This window comes from Lissotriton helveticus, chromosome 1_1 (assembly GCF_964261635.1).
Source record: "Lissotriton helveticus chromosome 1_1, aLisHel1.1, whole genome shotgun sequence".
Lineage (NCBI taxonomy): Eukaryota > Metazoa > Chordata > Amphibia > Caudata > Salamandridae > Lissotriton > Lissotriton helveticus.
Genome location: NC_136057.1, coordinates 584,603,810 through 584,616,575, shown reverse-complemented (window position 1 = coordinate 584,616,575; position 12,766 = coordinate 584,603,810). Strand labels below are relative to the sequence as shown.

Here is a 12,766-nt window from a genome sequence, read left to right as displayed (position 1 = left end):
TCAGTGGCTGCTGAAGCTAAAGGATTTATCTTGAGTGTTAAAGGGAAAATAATAGGATATCCTTGGAGACGGAGACATTGGGATACTTTGGTGGCAGAGTGGCATTCTTACATGCACATTCTTTGAGAGGTAAATATTCAAACCAGTTGTTTTCGGTAGCATTGTTTTAACATCGGAAATACTGTCCAAGGCACTGGTTTACCCTCCCTCTCTGCCTGACTATTTGTCTGTGGATGGAACTAAGATGATGGTGATTGCTTTATGACTAGTGATGAAGAAAGACCATTGAAAACTTGATATATACCTCTGTCAGAGACAGTGTGTGCAAGAATAATGAAGTCGAGTAACATCTGTAATAAATTGTTTTATCATTTGTGTAGTGGACTGGAAAGATGAACAATGAGCCATCTTGAAAATTGTATGTACTGTGACCATAATTGCATGATTGCCGACAGATGGAGATACATCTATGATGAAATCAATGGCTATTGTATGCCAGGGCTTAGTGTTCTGAGCAAGACTGTAAATATCAAAAGCTCTTTCATGAGTTGCTTGCTGTTCCTTGAGCACTAATTGAACCCACCTTTACTTATATTTCAGACCAAAGTCACCAAAATGAATGGCGAACATGGTCTATTGTTGTTTTGGTTCTACAGTGACTTGAGACACCTGTTCAAAGCTCCTACTCTAGTACCTCTTCCTGCAAGGCCTTAATAGTTATATATAGATATATATGCAGAAAGTAGAGGTCGTGCTGGTATTCCAGTTATACCTTACGCTGCAGATCGTCTGAACGTTTTTTATTCAACTATGAGCGTTTCTCACTCTTTGAAAAAGAGCATACTAGTCCTAGCATTCTAAGGTAAAATGAGGGAAGATTGTAAAGTCCCTTAAACTAGATTACCCCATTGTGAGGGGGCACCATCAACTATATTCTGATATGCTGGTATATATATGCAAAGTTATAGCTATACTGTGAGTAGGTTTATGCCCACCGTGCTTAAGACATTGCATGTCTTGTAGGAATTGTACTCTTTGATGGTCTGTGCTGACTTCAAAGTCTCTCTTGCACCAATCTAGGGGTTTCTCCTCTCCGTACATGTGTGTTTTATGGCCACAAGCTTGTGCTCTAGGACTAAAGTATTGTTTTAAGGAAATCATAATGTTTTTAATATTTAATATTTTGTGCAGCTTTGCCATTCTCTAAATCGAAAATGTAGAATGAAATTATTTATTTTGTTTCCAGAATAGCCCAAGGGTTGGCATCCATCCACAGGTGTATGCACATACAAGAAGCAGATAGTTTATTACGGAGAATTATGTCACTTGTAATGAACTTGGAAAGGTTTGAGGTGGTCAATCATTTGTTATATAGACTGTCTACCATGCCCAATGCCTATGCTAACTTTGAATTGTTTTGTAACGTTTAATATTACAACTTTGTTATCTTTTAGGCAAATGAACAAACTACACAGTCATGCCTGGGAAGCTGAAAGTCAAAATTGTGGCTGGGCGCCATTTGCCTGTAATGGATAGAGCCAGTGATTTGACAGATGCCTTTGTTGAGGTTGGTTTTGTTCTTAAAAAAAAAAATCACTGGTGCTTGTATAAGGGGGAAAACTAACTTACTCTGAAGTAAATAGTAATGTTTTTGTGCGAAGTGCTCAAATACACGTTTTTTAAAACTTTTTTTATTTAATGTATTTATTATTGTTTCAGAGAAATCAATACAAATAAAAACAAACAAACCAAAGATGTTAAATCAAAGGCATTGGCTCATACATACAGGATATGAGATCCAAGGTAAACAACCGACAATGTACACATTCATTTGTGCAAGGAGAGTGTAGACCACAGCATTATGGCTTCGTAACTTCAACATAGTCCTGTATATCTCAGCATGCTACCCAGGAGCCACCCTCACTGCCGGTCAACGGTATAACCCCGCTCCTGACCCTGCCCTCTGTATCGTATGCATGCAACCTGTTTGCAAGGTGTGCGTGTCACAGAGCTGTGAAGCTCCATTAGTGCTATTATATAGTGTCTGCTAGATGCTCCTCCCCATTAAGCGGGTCAACCTCCCCCTCATCTGTCGTATCCTGTGTGGACCTCCTGGTCATGTACAATGACCAGAAGTTCTTAGGCCTGTTACGTGGGGGCAGCAACTCGCTGTATACTTCTGTCTGTGTGCCGCAATAAAGCATTTCGCTCGTCCACTGCGCTATCGTTGGCGTAGGGCCGCGCATCCAGGAGAGAGCAACACACCTCCTGGCCAGAAGGAAGGCCATATCTACCAGTCTTCTAAGATCCTTATGAAGAGGCTTAGAATAGCCAAAAATAGCCAGGAGTGGGTCTGGTGTTAGTGTTAAGTCAGTGACCCTGTTCACTTCCCCATATACCTTCTGCCAGAATGATGCAATCCCCGGGTATGACCAAACCAAATGTAGGAAATCGGCCACCATCACTTTGCATCTCTCACATTGGGGGTTCTCCCAGAGTCCGTATCGGTGAAGTCTTTCTGGGGTATAATACACCCGATTCAGGAATTTAAAATGGATCGGCCTATGGCGTCTGTTAAGCGATATTCACTTCGTGCTCGAGCAACAATACTGCCATGACTCATCCGTCATTTCCACTTCCAGGTCTCTCTGCCATTCAAGCCGAAGTTTAGCATATTCAGCATGCCCTTCTGAGAGGGCAATACGGTACAGATTGGAGACCAGTTTAGCGGGCGATTTAGCCTTAATAACATAGGTTAGGGCTGTGACCTCCGGAGGTTCTGCCATGTCCTCTCCTAAGAGGGCTCGGAGTGCATGCCGCACCCTGTGGAATTGAAAGCGCGATATCAGCTAATAGGATTCTCCCTCGTTTGTCACCTCGTCCCACGTGCGGGCATTGCCGTCAGCAAAGAGATCCCCCATGTCATGTATATCTAATGTACGCAGCGCATTAATGACCCCTTTTTCCCTGCATGGAGCGAGCCAAGAGCTCCAGGCTATATCTGCCACCGGGGAATATAGTAAACTACAGGCCTGTACGTCCAGCAGGTGGTGCCAAACGTGTGTAACCGTATTGAGTGAGTCAATGATACCGGTGCGGCGATCTTGGGGCAAACACAATAACGCAGGAAGAGGAACGGGGTCCACAACAATGGTTTCTATACGAAGGTGTGGCACCTCTGCAGGACCGTGGATCCAATAATAAGCGTGAGCGCTTTGTGCTGCTCTATAATAGAGCTCCCCGCCGAGTATGGTCGGGTAAGTATTTTCCACGCCACTCTCGGTTGTTTGCCTGCCCAGGCAAGGCGGATCATTAACTAGTGCAGCTGCTGAAAGAACGCTTTGGACAGCACCATAGGTATATTAATGAATAGGAAGAGGAGGTGTGGTAACACCATCATTTTCATGAGGGAAACACGCCCCATCAAGGACAACGGCAGTGCAATCCACTTTTCAATATCGTCTTCCAATCAGGAAATGGCAACCCCAGAGTTCTCCCTCAGTACTACCTCTGAGTCCATATGGAGGCAGATCCCTAGGTATCGCACCGCGTCGGTGGTCCATTGCAGTGGATACTCCGGGATCACCAGCGGCGTGCGCGGAAACATAGTAGATTTATTCCAATTAACATTAATGCCGGAGAGTGAGCTAAACAGCACCACCTCGCGCAGAACTGGGGAAAGGTTTACTTCTGGGTCCCAGACGTATAACAGAGTATCGTCGACATATGTGGATACTATGAGATGGTTATTTGGAAACCGTATGCCCCTATGCCCGTGGTATTAGTGCAAGGCGCATGCAAGCGGCTCGGCTGTGAGCACGTAAAGTATGGAGGATAGTGGACATCAATCAGGGGGACCACTCCGCCGTCAGGGGCCCTTATTCTGTTGCACAGCACACAGGATAACTGTCGGATTTATGTTGTGAGGCACAGGAGTTCTCGGCTCAAGCGGCCATCTCTGCTGCGAGCTAGCTCCGCCCCCTTCAAATACACAGTTAATAAACCTGCTTTGTCATGTGATGAAATAGTTTACCTGCAGTAAAGAATTTTGAAAAATAAGTTGCCATGCAGTGCTGGATAGTGTATTAACAGGTAAGTACAGATTTACTTTCTTATGGATACTTGCTCCTTTAACTTTCTTGATGGAGCCCCCTTCCCAGGTGGGTTGGACTCCTAGACATTTTGACAGCAACATGCCCTCAATGTCAAAAGGCTTCCTATCTTATTAAAAACATAACAATGCAACTCCACCAGATGTATATTCAGTATAAAGGGCACCTACTGTTTTTATCATCAGTTCCATTTTTCTGCACCGCTTAGATACAGCACCTGTCCCATTGAAGTTTACTTTCAAGTGGAAACACGCCGGACCTAACGCCCCCCACCCCCGCCCCCCCACCTCTACCTCTACTCTCTCTACTTTCTTTCTCTTTCCAGGGAGGGTAATGCTGCACAATCAAAGACAAGCCAAGAACAATGAATACAGCGCACGGACAGCCCAACCCATCCCCGAATGTATACACCCCCCCCTGCATTGCTCTGTACTGTCTGTATCTTCTGATATGCAAGTATATTTTATTTAAAAAAAAAAAAAACTCAAAAAAAAAAAAGAGAGAAGTTTACTTTCAACAGTTGACAAGCTTGCTATGGTGTCTTTGTTTTGGGACAATTATTCTCTCACATCTTAAGTCAATTGAGCCATGTTCCTAGTCCTATTGAGCCATGTTCCTAGTCCTATTTATCAATGTTAGTCATGGACACACTCTCCCAGGACTTGTCCCCACTACGCCGGACACAAGCTTGACACAGTCTTCTCCTCCAGCAAGTACATCTCCTTCAGCCACTCCACCGGACTCCACTGGACAGACCACAGCTGCGTCCACTTCAGCTTCATAAGGACCACGATTCACCACCACCCGCAACAGGTTCCCCGCAGGAGCTGGAACAAGATCACCACCGACCAGCTCACCACATCACTGAACCAGAGCCCTCCCGCCAGATCAACGGACCCCAACCAAGCAGCCAACAACCTCACACAGTGGATCACCAACTGCGCTGACGACCTCGCACCCCTAAAAAACCACCCCAGCAGGCCCGGCAGCAAGAAAACCTCCTGGTTCAACGACGACCTCAAGAATTCCAAGAAGAACTGCCGTACCCTCGAGAAAGCCTGGCGAAAAAACCCGACTACAGACAACATGACTGCCCTCAAGCACGCCACCCGCAAACACCACTAACTGATCCACACCACCAAGAAGACAGCATTCAAGGATCGACTAGACAACAACGCACACAACAGCAAGGAACTCTTCAGCATTGTCAAAGAGCTCCCCAACCCCAGCGCCGGAAACAACGACATCACTCCCTCACAAGACCTCTGCGACTCACTCGCCTCGTTCTTCCACAGCAAGATCGCAGACATACACAACAGCTTCGGCGCACAGACCACGCACCCAACCACAGAACCAACGCCCCCCACCACCACCCTCTGCGCCTGGACCCCGGTCAGCACCGAAGACACCATCCACACGATGAACACCATCCACTCCGGATCGCCAACCGACCCATGCCCCCCCAACACGTCTTCAACAAGGCCGACTCCGTCATCGCACCCCAACTCCGGGACATCATCAACTGCTCCTTCAACACCGCCACTTTCCGGCCCCATCTCGCTCCCGCCGTTTCCTGCCAAAGTCGTCAAGAAGACCGTCAACAGACAGCTTGCCGCCTTCCTTGAGACGAACGGATCCCTCGACCACTCGCAGTCCGGCTTCCGAGCCAACCATAGCACCGAGACCGCCCTCATCGCAGCCACTGACGACATCCGAGCCCTGCTCGACAATGGGGAAACAGCGGCCCTCATCCTCCTGGACCGCTCCGCAGCATTCGATACTGTCTGCCACCGCACCCTAGTACAACGCCTCAACAACATCGGAATCCAAGAGAAGGCACTGGAGTGGATCATCTCGTTCCTCGCCGGAAGAACCCAGAGAGTCCGCCTCCCCCCGTTCAGATCCGAGGCCACCGAAGTCATCTGCGGCGTACAACAAGGATCTTCACTCAGCCCCACCCTCTTCAACGTCTACATGAGCCCCCTCGCAGCCATCGCACGCCAACACAACCTCAACATCATCTCCTACGCCGACGACACCCAGCTGATCCTCTCCCTCACCAACGACCCAGCCACCGCCAGAACCAACCTACACGAAGGGATGAAAGACGTAGCCGAGTGGATGATGAAGCCAACCTACACGAAGGGATGAAAGACGTAGCCGAGTGGATGATGAACAGCCGCCTGACACTGAACTCAGACAAGACGGAAGTCCTCATCCTTGGATCATCACCCTCTGCCTGGGACGACTCCAGGTGGCCCCCTGCCCTGGGCAGCGCACCCAAACCAACGGACCACGCACGCAACCTGGGCTTCATCCTGGACTCCTCCCTCTCGATGTCCAGACAAGTCAACGCCGTCTCATCATCGTGTTTCAACATCTTACGCATGCTCCGAAAGATCCGATGGATCCCCATCGAAACCAGGAAGACGGTCACCCAGGCACTCGTCACCAGCCGACTGGACTACGGAAACACCCTCTACACCGGAACCACAGCCAAACTGCAGAAAAGACTACAACGCATCCAGAACGCCTCCGCACGACTCATCCTGGACATCCCCCGACACAGCCACATCTCCGGACACCTGAGAGACCTGCACTGGCTCCCTGTCAGCAAGAGAATCACGTTCCGACTCCTCACCCACGCACACAAGGCCGTCCACGACCTGGGCCCCAGGTACCTCAACAACCGCCTGACCTTCTACACTCCCACCCGCCAGCTACGATCGACCAGCTAGGCCCTCGCCGCCGTTCCACGCATTCGAAGAGCCACCATGGGAGAAAGATCCTTCTCCTACCTGGCAGCCAAGACTTGGAACTCCCTCCCCATCCACCTCCGTCTTACCCAAGACCACCTCTCCTTCAGGAAGCAACTCAAGACCTGGCTGTTCGAGCAGTAGCGGACCCTTCTCCCCCAAGCGCCTTGAGACCCTCCGGGTGAGTAGCGCGCTATTCAAACTTCTTGATTGATTGATTGATTGATTGATTGTGGTGTCTGAGCAAGTCTTACTACAACATCTCTTGTTTCTTATGTACGCCCACTCACCTCCAGCCCCCCCCCAAAAGAAATTCAGGAGATGCCAATGGCATCTGAAATAGGATTTCTGCAGACGCTGTGCCCATCTGAAATAGGATTTCTGCAGACGCGGTGCAGGGATTAACAGAATCTCCCAGTTCTCTATGAGAGCTTGTGCTAATGCTGGTTTAAAGCCGCAACACAAGCTCCCATAGAGAAATGGGAGTATGCGACCCCACAATGGGCGGTCGCATTGTAATTGCAGGGTCGGAACTGCCGACCAGAGGTCAGTCGGTCCCAAAACAGCGATGGTGTCAGTTGGAGGTAACTCTGACCGACATCATAATTGGGCACATAGTGTCAGCCTGGAATTATGACCTCCAGATTGCATGACTGTGTAAACTTAGTGTTAACATAATGCCATGTCATATTAGGTTGATATAATGACTATGTTTTGCATAAACATTGCATCCCTGGTTTGAAGTGAAATAGAGGCTATAGAGTATTCATCATACTTAACAGTTATTTATGAATGCACCTCATGCATTTTGTATTATCTTAATGTTTGTTTTCTTCTGAATATAACTTTTTTGTTTTTAGGTTAAATTTGCTAATACCACTTTTAAGACTGATGTTTATCCGAAATCCCTCAACCCCCAGTGGAACTCTGAATGGTTTAAATTTGAGGTAAGATATTTGTATCTATTTTTTTTCTTAAATATTTTAAAACCATCGGATTCAGCCAAACTTTGGTGTGTGTATATGTGTATATCAAATATGCAAAAGAGGTTGAGACTAAATCCTACCGCATGCAACCCTAGTGTGAGAGAAGTTATTTGAAACTTATGAGGTGCACAGAACCAAAAGTTCAACCTCTTTCAATGGAAAAATTCCCAACTTAACTCCGTTAGTATGGTTCAGCACCCTTCTTTTGGAAGTCTTATTGTTTCTTGCTCAAAATCATCCGACGCAGAATTCATGAATCGCATTTGCAATATAAAAATATTCATATTCTTCCATGCATGTATTTTGAAGAAAATTATTTATTCTTTTTTTCTTTTTCAAACTCTTCTTCTAAGATTAAAATCCACACTAGCCAATGCATTTCGTCCTGAGGGACTTCTTCAGGGCTTCTTTTAAAACTGTTCTTGTTGAAGATAATGGGTTCAGACTTTATTTGATCCCCTATGGTTCATATGATTTCTCACAGGGGACCACTTTATATTTGGCACAGAAGGTTTTGCCAGAGCTCACTAGTTTGGTTCTTATGACATTTTAGAAGTACATGTGCTCCAGGACATGTATTCCGGCTACGGTATAAGGTAAGGTGACCTGTGGAAGTGGTCCCCTATGAAAATCATATGTACCACAGGATTTGAGAAATAAGACTCTCTTTCATGAAAGTTGATTTAAAAAAAGTCTGAACCCATTATCTTCAATAGGAGCAGTTTTAAAAGTAGCCCCGAAGAAGTCTCTTGGGACGAAACCTGTTGGCTACTGTGGCTTTCAATCTAAGAAGAAGAGTTTGAATAAGAATAAAGAATTTTCTTAAAAATACCAGCATAGAAGAATATGATTTTTTTACATTGAACATGTGATGTTATGAATTCTGTGTCGAATAATTATGAGCAAGAAAAAATACAAATTTCCAAAAGAAGGGTGCTGAACTGATATGTATCTATACAATTTACAGGCATCAATGAACATGATTCATATTTTTATCAAATACGCTGAAATTGACCGCAACGTTTTATTGATTGAAATTGACCGCATTAACGGATTTTTAGATGCTACAGGTGATACGGACCTTGTTACTAAAAGCAAAAAAGAAATCGATGCGCGCATTAAAAAACACGAAGACGTCATTAAGGAACGTAAAATATACAAGTTTGCCCGTGATCAAAATGATTATGCTACCCTGAGAATATTTACATTTGCTCGTAAGTACGACAATTACAAACGTCAGGCTCTGACTGGGGGCAAACAAGTTACCAGTGGAACTGAGGAGACATTGTTAGAAGGCATCTCTACCTCATTGACATCAAACAGCGATGTAGAGGATAATAGACCTGGAACTTCAGCTATGAATCAACTTGGCATGATGAAATTTTCCCTCGCTGAGGAGTTGAATTTTGTGAGCGAGGACCGGCGGTATACTTTGGGCCCCTGCAAGCCTCTACATGCGCAAGGAAATCAGCAATCAAACGAAGGCGTGAGAGGAGGGTCAGACACAGCAAGCCTTCGTCAAGAGGCAATACAAGGAGGACTTGGAAAAAATAACAACCAGCACGGAAAACACAGTGATTAACTTGACTGACATGGTGCTATCAAAAGCAGAGGAACAACTTCTCTCATTGGGATTGTCATTTTGTCCTAAAAATCGCTTCTCATATAACAAAGCACGAATTGACGTATTTAAATTCATTCGGAAAATTAAGCTCATCAAATATTTTCAACTAAATACGTTTTCAGGTAAAGCCCCTGAAACAACATCTGAGGTTCTCCATACTGAAGGTGCCATGCAGGTTAAAGATCGTTCTAACCTACAAACATTCTATGATTTAGCCTATGAGAATGACTCAGAAGAAGCTCCTACTGTCAGCCAAGCTATCAATGTGAGTAAACCAACTAAAAGTCCCTTTCGTCCAGGTTCCACCTTTCTACTCTTAATGCCTAAAGACACAATCGATGTTTATAGTGACAGGGTCATCACAGAGCTCAAAAGTCTTAATAGAACTGTAACCGCACAGCACAGCACAGCACCGCCTGTGTGTCCCTGCCCCAGCTGCCGCTGCTGAGGAATTTCGGGGCCCTCCTCCACCCGCAGGCTACCACCTGCGCCTTATCCCTGGTGGCCGGTGGTAGGCCGTAGGTTTGCTTATCTTTCATTGTATTGCCTGTATTTTCTTTCATTGCTCCCGTTGTAGTGACTACATTTTCATTGTTGTGTCTGTGACTGCTGTTGTCTGTGTCCCCCGCTGACTGTACGTGGTCTGTGCCCGTTCTCTCCCTCTGTTCCCCTCGCTGCCCCTGTGTCTCTCTGACGGTTTCCCGTATGCTCCCCTCGCTGCCCCGTGTCTCTCTGCCCGGTTTTTCCTTCTGCTCCCCTCGCTGCCCCGTGTCTCTCTGCCCGTTTTTGCCTTCTGTTGCTTAGCTGCCCCTGCATTTCTGTGACCTTTCTGCCTTCTGTGCCACTCGTTCCCCCCCCGTTTTTTGTGACCTTTCTGCCCTTTCTTGGGACCTTTCTGCCCTCTGTACCACTCGTTTCCCCCCGTTTTTTCTGACCTTTCTGCCCTTTCCTGTGACCTTTGTGCCTCTGTGCCACTTGTTTTGCCCCGTTTTGTGTGAGCTTTCTGCTCTTTCTTGGGACCTTTCTGCCCCACTCGTTTCCCCCCATTTTTTGTGACCTTTCTGCCCATTCTTGGGACCTTTCAGCCTCTGTGCCACTCGTTTCCCCCCGTTTTTGTGACCTTTCTGCCCTTTCTTTGACCTTTGTCCCTGACTGCCCATAGCTGCCCCCGCCCCCCTGCTGCTCCGCACTCCCACCTCCCCATACATGCCAGCCGCTGCTCGGTCGCGCCGCTGCCGCGCGGCAAGCCCGTCTGCGTCCTTCCGCACTTGGACCGCGCCCAGCGCTAGCACCCCTGGCCCCCGCACCCGCCATGACGACCGCCGCCACCATGACGCCAGCACTCTGCACGCTCTCAACCCCGGGCGGACCCACAACTGCTTCAAGGCTGCCCCTAAACGCACACACGGTCCCTTCACCTGCCGGAACTGCAGCTACACCAGCCATAGAGCCGACGAACCACCCGTCAAGAAAGACCTCAGCCACCTCCGATGCATACTACTGAACACCCGCTCTGCACGCAAACACGCCGTCCAGCTCTGGGACCTGCTCAAAACAACCTCCCCGGATGTCGCCTTCCTGACAGAGGCCTGGTTGAACAACTCCTCCTCACCCGACATAGCCATAGCCATCCCAGACGGCTACAAGATCACCCGCAGAGACCGTACCAACAGAGTCGGAGGAGGAATTGCCATCGTCCACAAGAACAGCATAAGGGTGGTCTCGACTAGCACCGACGACGCGCTCAGCACCGCCGAACACATGCATTTCCAGATCCACACAGACCCCAACTCCACCCTCAGAGGCACCCTCGTCTACTGACCCCTTGGACCCCGCCCCCAGTTCAGTGACTCCATCGCCGACTTCATCAGCACGCACGCCCTGACCTCTACCGACTACATCCTCCTCGGACACCTGAAATTTCACCTTGAGAACAACAACGACGACGACAACAACAACTCCACAACCCTGATCGATAACCTCGCCAACCTCGGACTGAGACAACTCTTCAAAACGCCCACCCACTCCGCCGGCCACATGCTCGACCCCGTCTTCTCCTCAAGCCCGCACGTCTCCGTCAGCCACACCACCGAACTCCTCTGGACCGACCACCGCTGCATCCACTTCACCTTCCAGAAACCCACCACACACCACCGCACCCAACAGATCCCCCGCCGCCGCTGGAGCAAAATCACCGAAGACCAACTACATGCAAACCTTACTCTCAGCCCATCCTCCGAACCCTCCAACACCGACGTCGCTGCCCACAACCGCAGACGCTGGATCGAGGACTGCGCCAACACCCTCGCCCCGCTGAAGAAACCCCCCCACAGAGACACCAGCAAGAGGGCCAGCTGGTTCCCCGCAGAACTACTAGATTCCAAGCAAGCCTGCCGGAAACTAGAGAAGAAATGGCACAGTGAACAAACTCTGGACAGTCACACAGCACACAAGGACACCGTCCGCAACCAGGGATCCGAGACAAGGCTCTGGAATGGACCACCTCCTTCCTCTCTGGCAGAACCTAGAGCGTCCGTCTCCCTCCGTTCCATTCCGAAGCCTCCGAGATCATCTGCGGCGTACCCCAAGGATCCTCCCTCAGCCCGACACTGTTCAACATTTACATGGCCCCGCTTGCACACGTCACCCTACAGCACAACCTCAACATAATCTCCTACGCTGACGACACTCAACTGATCCTCTCCCTCACCAAGGACCCCATCACCGCCAAAGCCAACCTCCATAAAGGAATGAAGGCCGTCGCCGACTGGATGAAGATCAGCCGTCTGAAGCTGAACTCGGACAAGACTGAGGTCCTCATCCTCGGCTCCAACCCGTCAGCCTGGGATGACTCCTGCTGCCCAACAGCACTGGGGGCAGCCCGACCCCACCGACCACGCACGCAACCTGGGAATCATCCTCGACTCAACGCTCTCAATGACCAAGCAAGTCAACGCCGCCTCCTCCTGCTGCTTCAACACCCTCCGCATGCTCCGTAAGATCTACAGATGGATCCCGACAGATGCAAGAAAGACAGTCACCCAGGCCCTCGTCAGCAGCAGACTCGACTACGGAAATGCCCTCTACATGGGAGCCCCTACCAAGTTAATCAATCGACTACAATGCATCCAAAACACCTCGGCACGACTGACCCTCGATGTACCATGACACGGCCACATCACCCCCCACCTGAGAAACCTGCACTGGCCCCCCGTCAACAAGAGGATATCCTTCAAGCTCCTCATCCACCCACACAAGGCACTCCACAAGACGGGCCCAGCCTACCTC

The 12,766-nt window shown here is 48.7% G+C and overlaps 1 protein-coding gene across 8 annotated transcripts in view; it reads left to right on the top strand.

The window, feature by feature from the left end:
- The window catches only part of C2CD5 (C2 calcium dependent domain containing 5), a 1,003,795-nt gene that overhangs the window by 21,358 nt on the left and 969,671 nt on the right, over positions 1-12,766 (top strand). For all 8 annotated transcript variants that reach the window (XM_078674090.1, XM_078674088.1, XM_078674089.1 and 5 more), the window contains exons 2-3: positions 1,455-1,567; positions 7,729-7,815. In XM_078674090.1, coding sequence (XP_078530216.1) covers positions 1,478-1,567; positions 7,729-7,815 — 177 coding nt within the window. In that variant the 5' untranslated portion in view covers positions 1,455-1,477. The remainder of the gene's footprint in view (positions 1-1,454; positions 1,568-7,728; positions 7,816-12,766) is intronic.